General features: G+C 40.6%; 1 protein-coding gene across 3 annotated transcripts in view; it reads right to left on the bottom strand.

The window, feature by feature from the left end:
* Positions 1-358: 358 nt before the first annotated feature.
* slc44a5b (solute carrier family 44 member 5b) overlaps positions 359-11,148 on the bottom strand; it is a 39,158-nt gene continuing 28,368 nt past the window's right edge. For all 3 annotated transcript variants that reach the window (XM_084920579.1, XM_084920580.1, XM_084920581.1), the window contains 14 exons: positions 10,553-10,636; positions 9,074-9,186; positions 8,639-8,770; positions 7,907-8,006; positions 7,729-7,821; positions 6,342-6,429; positions 5,625-5,887; positions 5,423-5,517; positions 5,217-5,320; positions 5,028-5,101; positions 4,472-4,542; positions 3,953-4,041; positions 1,899-1,983; positions 359-1,655 (listed from right to left, as the gene is read on the bottom strand). In XM_084920579.1, coding sequence (XP_084776705.1) covers positions 1,540-1,655; positions 1,899-1,983; positions 3,953-4,041; positions 4,472-4,542; positions 5,028-5,101; positions 5,217-5,320; positions 5,423-5,517; positions 5,625-5,887; positions 6,342-6,429; positions 7,729-7,821; positions 7,907-8,006; positions 8,639-8,770; positions 9,074-9,186; positions 10,553-10,636 — 1,507 coding nt within the window. In that variant the 3' untranslated portion in view covers positions 359-1,539. The remainder of the gene's footprint in view (positions 1,656-1,898; positions 1,984-3,952; positions 4,042-4,471; positions 4,543-5,027; positions 5,102-5,216; positions 5,321-5,422; positions 5,518-5,624; positions 5,888-6,341; positions 6,430-7,728; positions 7,822-7,906; positions 8,007-8,638; positions 8,771-9,073; positions 9,187-10,552; positions 10,637-11,148) is intronic.

The raw sequence follows: 11,148 nt of genomic DNA, 5'->3' as shown, positions 1-11,148 counted from the left end.
TGTTGCTTAGCTACAAGTTGTCTCTTATAGTGTACAGCTTCAACTTGTGTAAACTTCCTTTAAATATGGCAAAGTGTTTATTCCCATATGCCACGTGGGTTTGTACCATGCTTTGGTGTTAACCTTTATTCTTTCTCCTTCCTGCTACTTCCTTCTGTTCTTCTTGTGGAGGATCTTCCTCAGTGTTTTGCTCATGCGGTAGGGCCGGGCTGGAGCGCCGTCGTTCACCTCCAGGTCCCACACTACGAGGCAGCAGCAGCATGTTAAATACCAATGGCGAGAGAATCATGCAGCACATCAAATTTTAACCTGTCATCACCTCGATTGTAAAAAATGAACGCCTCTGGAAATGCACAGGTCAGTAGTTCAACCATTTATGTTTATTCGAAAACAAAGATTCACATTTTCATTGGATTCGTTGATAAAAAAATTCTCCTATACAAAAAGAACACTGAATAACCTCCAGACAGATGTGTGTATTATACTTAGTATTAAAACAGCACAACATCTGAACCATCCAATAAAAAAATTTACCAAAAATGGCTTTGACATCCTTTTATAAACTGTATCGCAAAGGTTCCTGGTGTTAGGTCTAAAACAGAATAAGAGGAACATTTTTTTTATTTTTTTTTTCACATCTAGGCACATAAACTAGTGGCTGCATTCAAAAGTTTCCTGAAAACGCTCAGGTTCGGTTCACATCTTTTTTCTTTAAGCATAAACCATTAAATGTCTTTTGAAGTCTTGACCTCCAACAAAGCCTCTGTCTGGTTTACAGTACATCTATGAGCATAATGAAAACTTTAATGTGACGCTGATTTAACATGAGAGAAACCTGTTTTGCTAAGTGCAGAGTTCACACCATTTTTGGATCTGTGTGCTTGTGTTAGTATAAATATAGTGGTTATAAAACCAATAGTAAACACCAACAGCCAGCAAAGTAATCATGCTACACAGAAGAAAGAAATCACATGGTTCGTTTCCTGTATGTGAAAGTGCATACAAAACATGATTTTACATTAGAAGACCAAAGTGCGACAAGAGGGTGCCCCATAAGTCCACCACTTTTTTCGTGGTGATGCCTTATGTCAAAGTGGCATCTGTACATTGTTTACGGTCCTCGTGTTTGTTTGGGTTAAAAAAAAGAAAGAAAAGCTTGTCTCGTTTTTCGTTTTCAGCCTGTGCATCCATCCTGCGAGTTGACGTGTACCCTCTCGGTAAGGCAGAGGTCAGCAGAGAATACAGACGAGAAAATGACAAAGAGAAAGAAACACAAAAGTGTAGCAGAAAAAAGGCAAGTATCTGAGTTGGCTCGAGAGAGGAAGTGAACAGTTATCTTAGTCCCCTATGCCTTTTCTGCGAGGACCCGAAGTAACAGCATGTCCTTTCATGCACAGGTCATCCCTGACAGGCTGGGCGGGGTGCATCCAGTATCAATGTTAGCCCTACAGTACTTGCTCTCGAGCGTCCAGACCCCCACGCACACGGCAGACATGGAGAAGTGAGTCAGAGAGCCAAGAGTTTAGTAAAATGCATCACTCAGGAAGCAGCGCAAGTTTTGGCACCCTCCTCTCCTTTGCGCAGGATCTTGTGCAGGCCAGGAGACATGTAGTAGGGCCTGGAGGAAGAACCATCATTCCTCTCCAGGTCTTCACCTGAGACCAGGTCCCCGCAAAGGAACAGGAGGAGCAGGACGAGCAAACAGCACACAGAGCGGCAGCCACAAAGAGAAAGGAAAGCAGAGACTCAGCAGAGATGATAAACAAGAAGATATGCAAGACAGCGATTATTTCAAGTTATTAAAAGGAAGAAAGAGTCACACAAAGCTGCTGACATTCGATTTTTAACCACAGCAGGAGTGCTTCTGCACCGTAACTAAACATGAACAGCATACTTACAAAAGCACAGGAACAATGTGTCCACACACATAGCATAGACGTTAAAAAAGCCATGTGCGATCATGTAGGATCCAAATATCACCGTCTGAAAGAGTTAACAGGTGAAAGTCTTACACTTTTAACTGTAGTCTTGTGTTCCTGCTTTATTGTGCACACTGCATTGCAACAAACGGCAAAAACATTATGAAGAATATAAATCGCTGAGTCAGAGATCCTAGAGCAAATTAATTAGCTTGTGCAGCACTGTAAAAACTGCAAGTGTGTAAAGCTGTGAAGCTTTCCAGAACAACTCTGAATAAATATGTAATTACCAAGAGTTAAATATTTATTATTGAATATTTGCCAAAATAATGGTTCGACTATATTTAAACAACACAAGTAGAGGAGCGCTGCTTAGAAGCACTGGTTGAGTCTGAACATAAGAAGTGATTTTTCCACCGTACCAAGGAAACAAAGTACAACAAAGAATATAGATTGCATCATTTTTTTGTGCTCTGTGTAAAAGACCAAGTCAGAATATATGTTTCGTGACTGTGCCTCTGTAAAGAGAATTTTAAATCAAATAATCACGATGTGACTAAAGTCCAGCTTTCAGCTTTAACATTATTTTTATAGTAGTCACTCATTTTCACTTTTAACTAGACAAACTAACATAACTTTATATGTTAATATTAGGGGTGCAACGATACACAAAATTCACGGTTCGGTTCGGTTCGATACTTTGGTGTCACGGTTCGATATTTTTTCGATACGAAAAAATGTTCATGCTTCTTTAATTTGTCATTTATTAAAATTATAAATATATATTTTAAATCAAACATACAGTTTTTAAATTTAATGTTGCTGAAAAAAACAAAGGGATAAAGTAATAAATCTATCTGATGGAGAAATCCCTCATCTTTGGAAAAGAGAGTTTATTACAGAGAAATGGCTCTTTCCCAAATTAAAGCTATACTATACGCTTCTTCTGGGCTATATTCTCAGCAGCATATTAAACATATCAGGTCCCCATAAGGAGAATCCTGTGCTAACGGCTGTCTAAATGACTCGGGTAAAGTTTGTAGCATGCGTGCTTGTTGTTTTTGTCTGCTTCCACTTGTCTTTGCACTAGGAAGTTGTCGGAGTAAATGTGCAGTCATATTCGTTGTGTTCCCACTAGTGCTGTCAGCGTTAATCTGAAATGACGTTAATACCACAACTCGGCAAATCTCCGTTAACGAGCTACCGCGGATCGCCCCGTGCGTGGGGCTGGACGGCGTCAACACGTTAACGAGCTAACTGCGCTAACACACTAGTTCCCACCCATGTAATTGAGCATTGCGTGGCACATCCGACATACTGTTTTACTTTAGTCCATGACGCGCTTACCTTCAGGGTCATACGTCACATGAAAACCAAAATCGTTCCAAAGGCCAGATCTGAATGAGGGTGGGGGAGGTTCAATTTGCCATGTCGCAACGAGCTTAGCTTCTGTCTTGCTAGCTTGTGCTGTGCTCAGTGGATCTGCTCTCGACAGTGCAGCCTAGGTGGAGTAGTCGAGCGCAGATCCACTGAGCTCTCAACACAGACAGCATCGTCAGAAGAAAAGTTGATAAAATAAATTAAAAATTTTGTATTGTTCATACATATGCGTACCGAACCGAAAGCACTGTGTCGAACGGTTCAATATCGATACGAGTATCGTTGCACCCCTAGTTAATAACATTGTTGCTGTTTTTTTCCAACCATGGAAATAATTCTGCCACCAGTGAACTCTGATAGATTTATTTGTATATGATCCAGGGTTACTGAGGCCATTAAACTGCCTGCTAGTAAGTAGTTCAATTACTTGTGAGCCTCTGAAAATTGGGTACTATGTACCTAAATAAGTCCTAAAGATAAAACAAACAACAAACACATTTTTGTTAAACCCCATGAATAAAGGTAAAACTTTACATTTCAATCACATATTGATTGTTTGATTTTTTTGACAGAAAAAGTCTGTCATTGTCCAAATACTAACTATATTCATCACAGTATAATCATATTCTCATTGTAGATTTTTTATTCCTTACCAATAGAGGGACCCAAATGTAATTTAGTGATGGCACCTCCTCTTGAAAAACCGGTATTTTACGCGAGAAGAAGAAAAATGCAAGAATGCCTGAAAAAAAAAAAAAAATCTGATTGAGTAACAAGCAAATATATATTTTCTTACATCATTTGAAATAAACAAAAACTGTCAAATCCTCATCGGCTTTAAAGGAGATTAAACACCGAGTGGGTGGAACTTGAAACAAGGGTCTCATGATATACTGAAGGTTTACAATAAAGGACCTGCAGATATAAAAAGCTGCTGAAACAAAACAAGTGGTTAGGCCACGCAATAAGTCCTTTCAAACACTGCAAGTATAAATTAGAGTAACTTCTAGAATCAAGGTTTACGTTTAATATATAAGCTCTTATAAACTGAAGTGAAATCTCCAAATTCATGTCAGCCACCTACTGGGATGTAAGTGTCAACTTATAATGATGCAAATTAAATAAGTAAATAAAGAGCTTATTGCATGCATCCAAATAAAAGATAAACTCACCAACACTTCCTGAAATAAGCAGTTTTCCCAAGAACAGCAGAAAGTCGGTCACCTTGTCCAGGACGGCCACCCTGCCGGGAGGAAGACAACGTGAGTAAATGGACTGGTTCTTATTATAGTGCCGCTCACCTCCAGCTGAGCACCCTCATTCACCCAACATTTACATTCATACTCCAATGGACACATCAGAGAGCAACTTGTATCTTGCCCAAGGATATTTGGCATGCACACGGGAGCAGCCAGGGATCGAACTACCAACCTTCCAATTAGATGACCTGCTCTACCTCCTGAGTTACAGCCAACCTCAAGTTGAGGTAGAAGAGAAACACAAACAGCAGAGATACAAACTCCCGTGCATTACGTCAAATGAAACTGCCCCATTATTTCACAAACATGATGACAGTAAATATACTTCTTTGTTTTTTTGCCCATATCTGTTACGTTCTGGCATTTTTTATGGTAAAGAAGAAGCTTTAGCTTTACCGCCTCAGCAGCATCTGTACTCTGCTGAGGGTTTTTTAGCCATGTGGCTCTAAAACATTTAACTGGGACTTACCGAACAACATTCCTCATTAAGAGGAAGAAAGCATCCTTGGAGGAGGTGCAGAAGTTCTTCCCATATATTGCCATCTGTTGGTGAGAAGCAGAGAGTGCTGGTTTGCGGGTAATTAAGCACCGAAGCTGGACCAATTAACAGCTGCTAACAGATGTCTGCAATAAATGAGTGTTACTAGAAATTACTCACCATAATGAATGCGTTTCTGTTTAGAAACTTGATAAAATGTTCCAGGCACCAGAAGCAGCATTTGAGGCAGCAGAGCAAGAATCGAGCGCAGGCATTTTGAGAAACTGGATAAAAATCAGGAATATAAGTAAATATCATCAACAAAAAGTCATTTGAAACAATCAGTAATAAATTAGTAAGAGGCCTCAAAGGGTTTCCAAGCTTGCCTTTCAGTTTGTGATCCAGGTACTCGAGAACAATTCGGATCATCTGCACCACAGAAAGGATTAGCGACCCAAAGGCCAGAGAACCTGTGTGATAACTGTGCCACAAGAATGGAGAATATTAAATGAAAACATTTTCCTCACGTTCTTACTTTCACGTTTCAGCGTCTTAGTGGATTTGCGCTTGTTTTGGGACTGTACTCACCGTATAGCTCTGCTAAAGGAGGAGTAGAGGGGGCATGCAGGGATGTCTTTTGGCTTCTTCAGGGCCCAGTAGTAGGAAGCGAAGGCCCCGGCCAGGGTGCACTGGCCCAGGGCGATGGTAAAGTTGACCAGCCAGAGGAACACAAAGAGGTTACACAGATGGAAAACTAAGATGTAGCGATGGTACAGACTCTCCCCACCGTAGAAGGCGAACATACACTGTGACCCGGGGCACACCTTGGTAATGTTGGTCTTACTGAAGGTCTGAAATAAAGCAGCAGATTAGATCTCGATGCGCCGTCAGATAGAAATAACAGGATTCTATTTGTCACCATAATCAAGATACTTTTCTCTTCTTGTCTTTCCTGCCTCTACCTTGAATATAAATTATTTCCACATGAATAGCTTTAAGGGAATCCGTGAATATTCATCTGTTTACATGCTCAAATTACTTGTTGGCTGATAAATAACATCTGTCAGATGAATGTTTGTTGCTGCCAGCCACTAATTGAACTCGATTTACATCGGAACATTTAATGTATTTACATTAAGACATTTATTAATAAGACATAAAGCAGCTATTACACCTAATTTGACTAATTACACTTTACTGCTGAGAACGAATCCAATCAAGAGATATTTTCATGCCAAGTGATGGAGAAATTACACGGTAACTAAACATTTTCAGTAATAAACTGTAAGGGAGCATAGGGCTAACCTGTGGATTGCATGTGAGGTTTGCATACATGCATTTATCATCAGCAGGTGTGACCTTGTAGACTGCGTTACCCGATGATGCTAAGAAGCTGAGGGTAAACTAGTTAAAGGAAAAATTCAACACTCAAGAATCAGTGAGTTAAAGAACATGTAGTTGGACTTCCTTGACTGCTTCACTTACTTGTTACAGACTCACGGGCCATTTCATTAGGTACACCTGTTCGACTGATTGTTCACACAAATATCTAATCAGCAAATCACAAAGAAGCAACTAAGTGCTGAAAATCTCTGGGTGAAAATGCTGATGTCAAAGGTCATAGGAGAAAGGCCAGACTGCTTCGATCTGATAGGAAGGGAAGAGTAACTTAAACAACCACAATCATTCTTATCAAAGTACGCAGATGAGCATCTCTGAACGCACCAGATATCGAAACTTGAAACAGACGGCCAAAACAGATGCTACTCCTGTAAGCTAAAAACACTGATGCAGCATAAGTTCACGAAAATTGGACAACAGAAGATTAAAAAATGTTCCCTAGTCTGATGAGTTTCAGCTGGGAAAATTGGATGGTACAGTCAGAATTTAGCATAAACAATATGAATGATGGCATGGATCCTTCTTGCCTTAATTCACTGGTTCAGGATGGTGACGGTGGTGTAATCGTGTGGAGGATACTTTCGGCTGTTTAGCAACAACCATTTCCATCATCATGTCAAAAAATAATCTCAAATAATCTCAAATTAGTTTCCTGAACATGACAATGAGTTCACTATACTCAAACAGCCTCCACAGTCACCAGATCTATCCAACACAGCACCCGTGGGACGTGGTAGAACGGGACATTTGCATCCTAGACGTGCAGCCGACAAATGCGCAACAGCTGTGCAATGCTGTCAGGACAACATGGACCAAAATGAATATTTTCAGCACCTTGTTGATGCCATTAAGAACTGAGGCAGTTATGAAAGTAACAGAGAGTCCAACCTTGTGATAACAAGGTGTACCTAGCAAAGTCACCTGTGAGCATATGCAACAACCAATCCATGATCCTGACTTACCTGTGCCTGGTTCTAGAAGACTTTATCCTCTCCACTGTTGCTGAATGCACGCTCAAAGGGAACTACTAGCTTTCTCTCTAATACTGTAGTCTTTACTTTACTATTTCAAGTGTCCTGAGATAAATTATGCTGTGGCACAACATCAAAAAACCTGAATTTAACCTGTTTAATCTAACGTCTTTACTGATATTACACATTATCCTGTGGATGATTCTAATTAACATGCTGCAATTCGTCTGTAGTAAAAAACAGATTGCTTCAAGGCAGCTCAACTCCTTTAATTCTCTACATGAAACTCTGCTTCAGTTTGTCAGTATTAGGAAGGATACACTGCTGTGACAGCCCAATAAGCGATGCAGATGGCCAGAAGGAAAAAGGTGATGACAGGGTAGAAGAGGGTGGACATGATGTAGCCGATTGCCCTGAAAAACCCCCAAGAAAAACATTAAATTCATGAAAAAGAGCAAAACGCACTGTTTAATTATCAGAAGCAGTATCCATACTCACTTGCTTCCCTCCTTCAGTAATGCAATAGCGATGCGCAGCCTCGACCTCAGAAATATCAGCATCATCACAATGACGGCTTCAGTCACAGAGAGCAAGATCACTGCAAAATAAAGGGCGAGTCAACAGCAGCGTAACAAATATGCTTTTAGATATTTAGAAAGTGCTCGCTCAAAGTGAGCACATGAGTCATGGCTAAATAGTGCCGGTTAGATCACAGCGGCCTTGAATACTAATTTCTGATCAGGTCATCTGTGAGTCCAAGTCAGTTTGTGGCAGATGTAAAGCAGTTCCCTCTGGGTGCTCCTGATAATTCAGACGACCTGACAGTGAGTGACCTTGACCTTTGATCATCCAAATCTAATCAGTTCAAACTTGAGTTCAAATGGACATCTGTGCCAAATTTAAATAAATTCCCACAAGGCGGTCAAGAGACTTCCTTTTCACAAGAACAGGATGTCTGTAAATACAGAACAACATACCAACCTGACACGACAGCAAAGGTTGGGATTACACGCATAAAAGATTGAAACAGTCCCAGTGCAAGCATCTAAATCAAAAATATTTGCTATAATCACAGTTTTGAAAAGCTCACCAAGACAAACAATGTCACAATTTCTGTTTGGTTTGTGAGGAATTAACAGCAGTAATACATACAACCAGGAAACTGCCGTGCACGTAAAGCAGAAACCAGCGTTACAGTAAGTGCTGCTTTGCTAGTGGATGACAACTTACTGAAGATGAGCCACGTCTGGCTTTGCTGAAGATAAATGCTGAAGTCTGTGTGGAAGCCAAGGTCAGTGATGGTGACATTGGAGCCTGGCTTCCTGCTCAGGTTGCTGTATTCCCAGTAACAGTGCCAAATGCCTGAGAGAGAGAGAATGAAACAGTGAAGATGATCTACTAGTCTCGCCATGACTGCTCACAGCACAACTGGAGAGAAAGGCTCAGGTAAAAGAATTTCTTTTAACGTCTGTGAAGGTTCTCAGTCATCCAGGTCATCGTAGTCTAAGGAGCTTAGAAAGAAAAGCGTCTGGACTTCTTTAAGTTGCTTGAAAACGTTTCACCTCTCATCCGAGAAGCTTCTTCAGTTCATTCACTTCATTGTTTTTTACACTTGGACTAAATACACAGCAAGCCACATGACTACAAGTGTTTCCGCATCCTCACCGTATCCCACTGCAACGATGACACCAAAGATGACGAGCCACAGTAGCACACCAGCAGTGTAGCGCAGCAGCAAGATGAAGAGCAGACTGATCACCATGGTTATCACCAGACCTCTGCAACACCACAAACAAAACAAAAAACAATATCAAGTCTTTGAAAACTTTGAAAACTGTGTTTTCGCCTGAAAACGCTCCGTGTCCACACCAGCGTTTTCAGTCGTTTTCAGAGTTGTGCATCCACATTGAAACGGCCGAAAACGCTTACGCTCCAGTCCTACGCATTCAATTCAATTCAATTTTATTTATATATCAATCGCCTCAAGGCGCTTTGCGCATGCGTGAAACGCAAGAAGATTCGGCCTGCCGCTTATTTACTTTCCGGCTCTTTGAAACGTCGCGGCAAAAGGAGCTGTACAAAGTTGCAAAAGCGAGTGAGAATTAAAGAATTTGAAGAAAAGCTGGAGCATGTACAAACTGATATTAATCTTTAACAGGGCTGTCAAAACTGAGAGCAAACAAAACAACCGCTGTGTAATGCCCTCCGCTATCGTCGTTTAATTGGTCACATGACTGCATCACATGACTAAAATGTGTCATCGTTTTCAACCTCCTGGTTCGCTGTCACACTGCGACGGGAAAACGGCGTTTTCAAAACGCTGCGTTTGCCTTGAACGAAAACGCCATCTCAGTGTGGACGGGAGGACAAAACGGGGAGAAAAAGATGCGCTTTCAAACGAAAACGTATTAGTGTGGACGAAGCCTGAGTTAAAAGCATCTCAGAGCCTCGATTTCATCTTTGGTGTCAAGTGTTGTGACTGCAATGTGTTTGTGACGCTGCTGTTTAGAAACGAATCTCAGGCAATAGTCCTGAAAACAGTCAAACTGCTGTTACAATCAGTGTCTCCAGGACCAACAAGCTATGATGGCAGGAATAAAACATCCCTGAGTTGTTTGGGTGTTCTGACCAGCATGAAGCATGTTGGTGCATTATGATTTAGCTTTGCTGCCTCTGGCTCTGGGCAGTTTCAAGAATTCTATGTCATATCACAGCAAATCCACCGATCCGGTCAAAAATGTCAGGAAGCTGATGTGAGACTGGTGAACAAATGTGCAAAACACGTATGAGAAATAATCTCTGCTACAGGTGACACAGCAAATGTCTGAGGCCTGGATGTACATCATACAAAAGAATATAAGATCTATCAGTTTCTATTTGTTAAAGGATTTATATTATTAAAGTATATCCACCGTTTTTAGTGGATCACAAGTTTGGTTGTTCTAATAACAAACCAAACAACTTCCTCTTTAAACATGACTGCAAATAATAGTTGACACTGGATTGATGGGTTAAAAGATCATAAACAGCAGGAGCATCTTCATCAAAGTAATAATGTGAACATTTTCATAATCTCATCAATGAATCAGAGATTTTTCTCTTCATATGAATTTAATCACTAAAATGACCAAAAGCCATTCTTACACGAGGATCCAGATCCAGGAGTTTGCATAATCTTCGAAGATCTTCATGCCGACTTCTTTGGCATTCAGCAGACTGGCGATACCTCTGTGGTTCAGTAAAAAGGTGAAATGGAAAAAATAGGAGGAAGAGGAGTTGACAGAAAGTGATTAAACAGCACAGGGACGCACTTTGGTGGATTTATGCTAATGCCGCTTAGTTCACAAGGATTTCTCAAAAACGTTTTGACAGCCGATTGATCTTTACTGCTTTCATCATGGAACAGAGACAGCTATAGCTCTAAAATGCTTTCGATAATGTCAGTTGTAAGAGCTGCTCAAGTTTCATATCAAAGAGCCACAAAACAATTAGAGTTACAGAAGCAGTACTGGCAGCTATTACAGCAGGGTGGGAAATAGTATAGAAGTGAATATCATTCAGAGGAGCACTTTGTGGTAAAGCAAATAGTAATGGATGTGTTAGATCAGGAGTCACATTTTCATTTCCACAGTAATAACATAAATGCTTCAGATAGTAAATGTCACAGACTCAGTATTATCTTTTTTTTTTTAAAAGTAATCTCCACTGAAGATGTTCTGGTTTAAAACCCACACAGAGTT

Source organism: Perissodus microlepis, chromosome 23 (genome assembly GCF_051167445.1).
Source record: "Perissodus microlepis isolate ML-2025 ecotype Zambia chromosome 23, ASM5116744v1, whole genome shotgun sequence".
Taxonomy (NCBI): Eukaryota; Metazoa; Chordata; class Actinopteri; order Cichliformes; family Cichlidae; genus Perissodus; species Perissodus microlepis.
The sequence above is the reverse complement of the archived record's forward strand: the minus strand, read 5'-3'. Positions and strand labels throughout refer to the sequence as shown.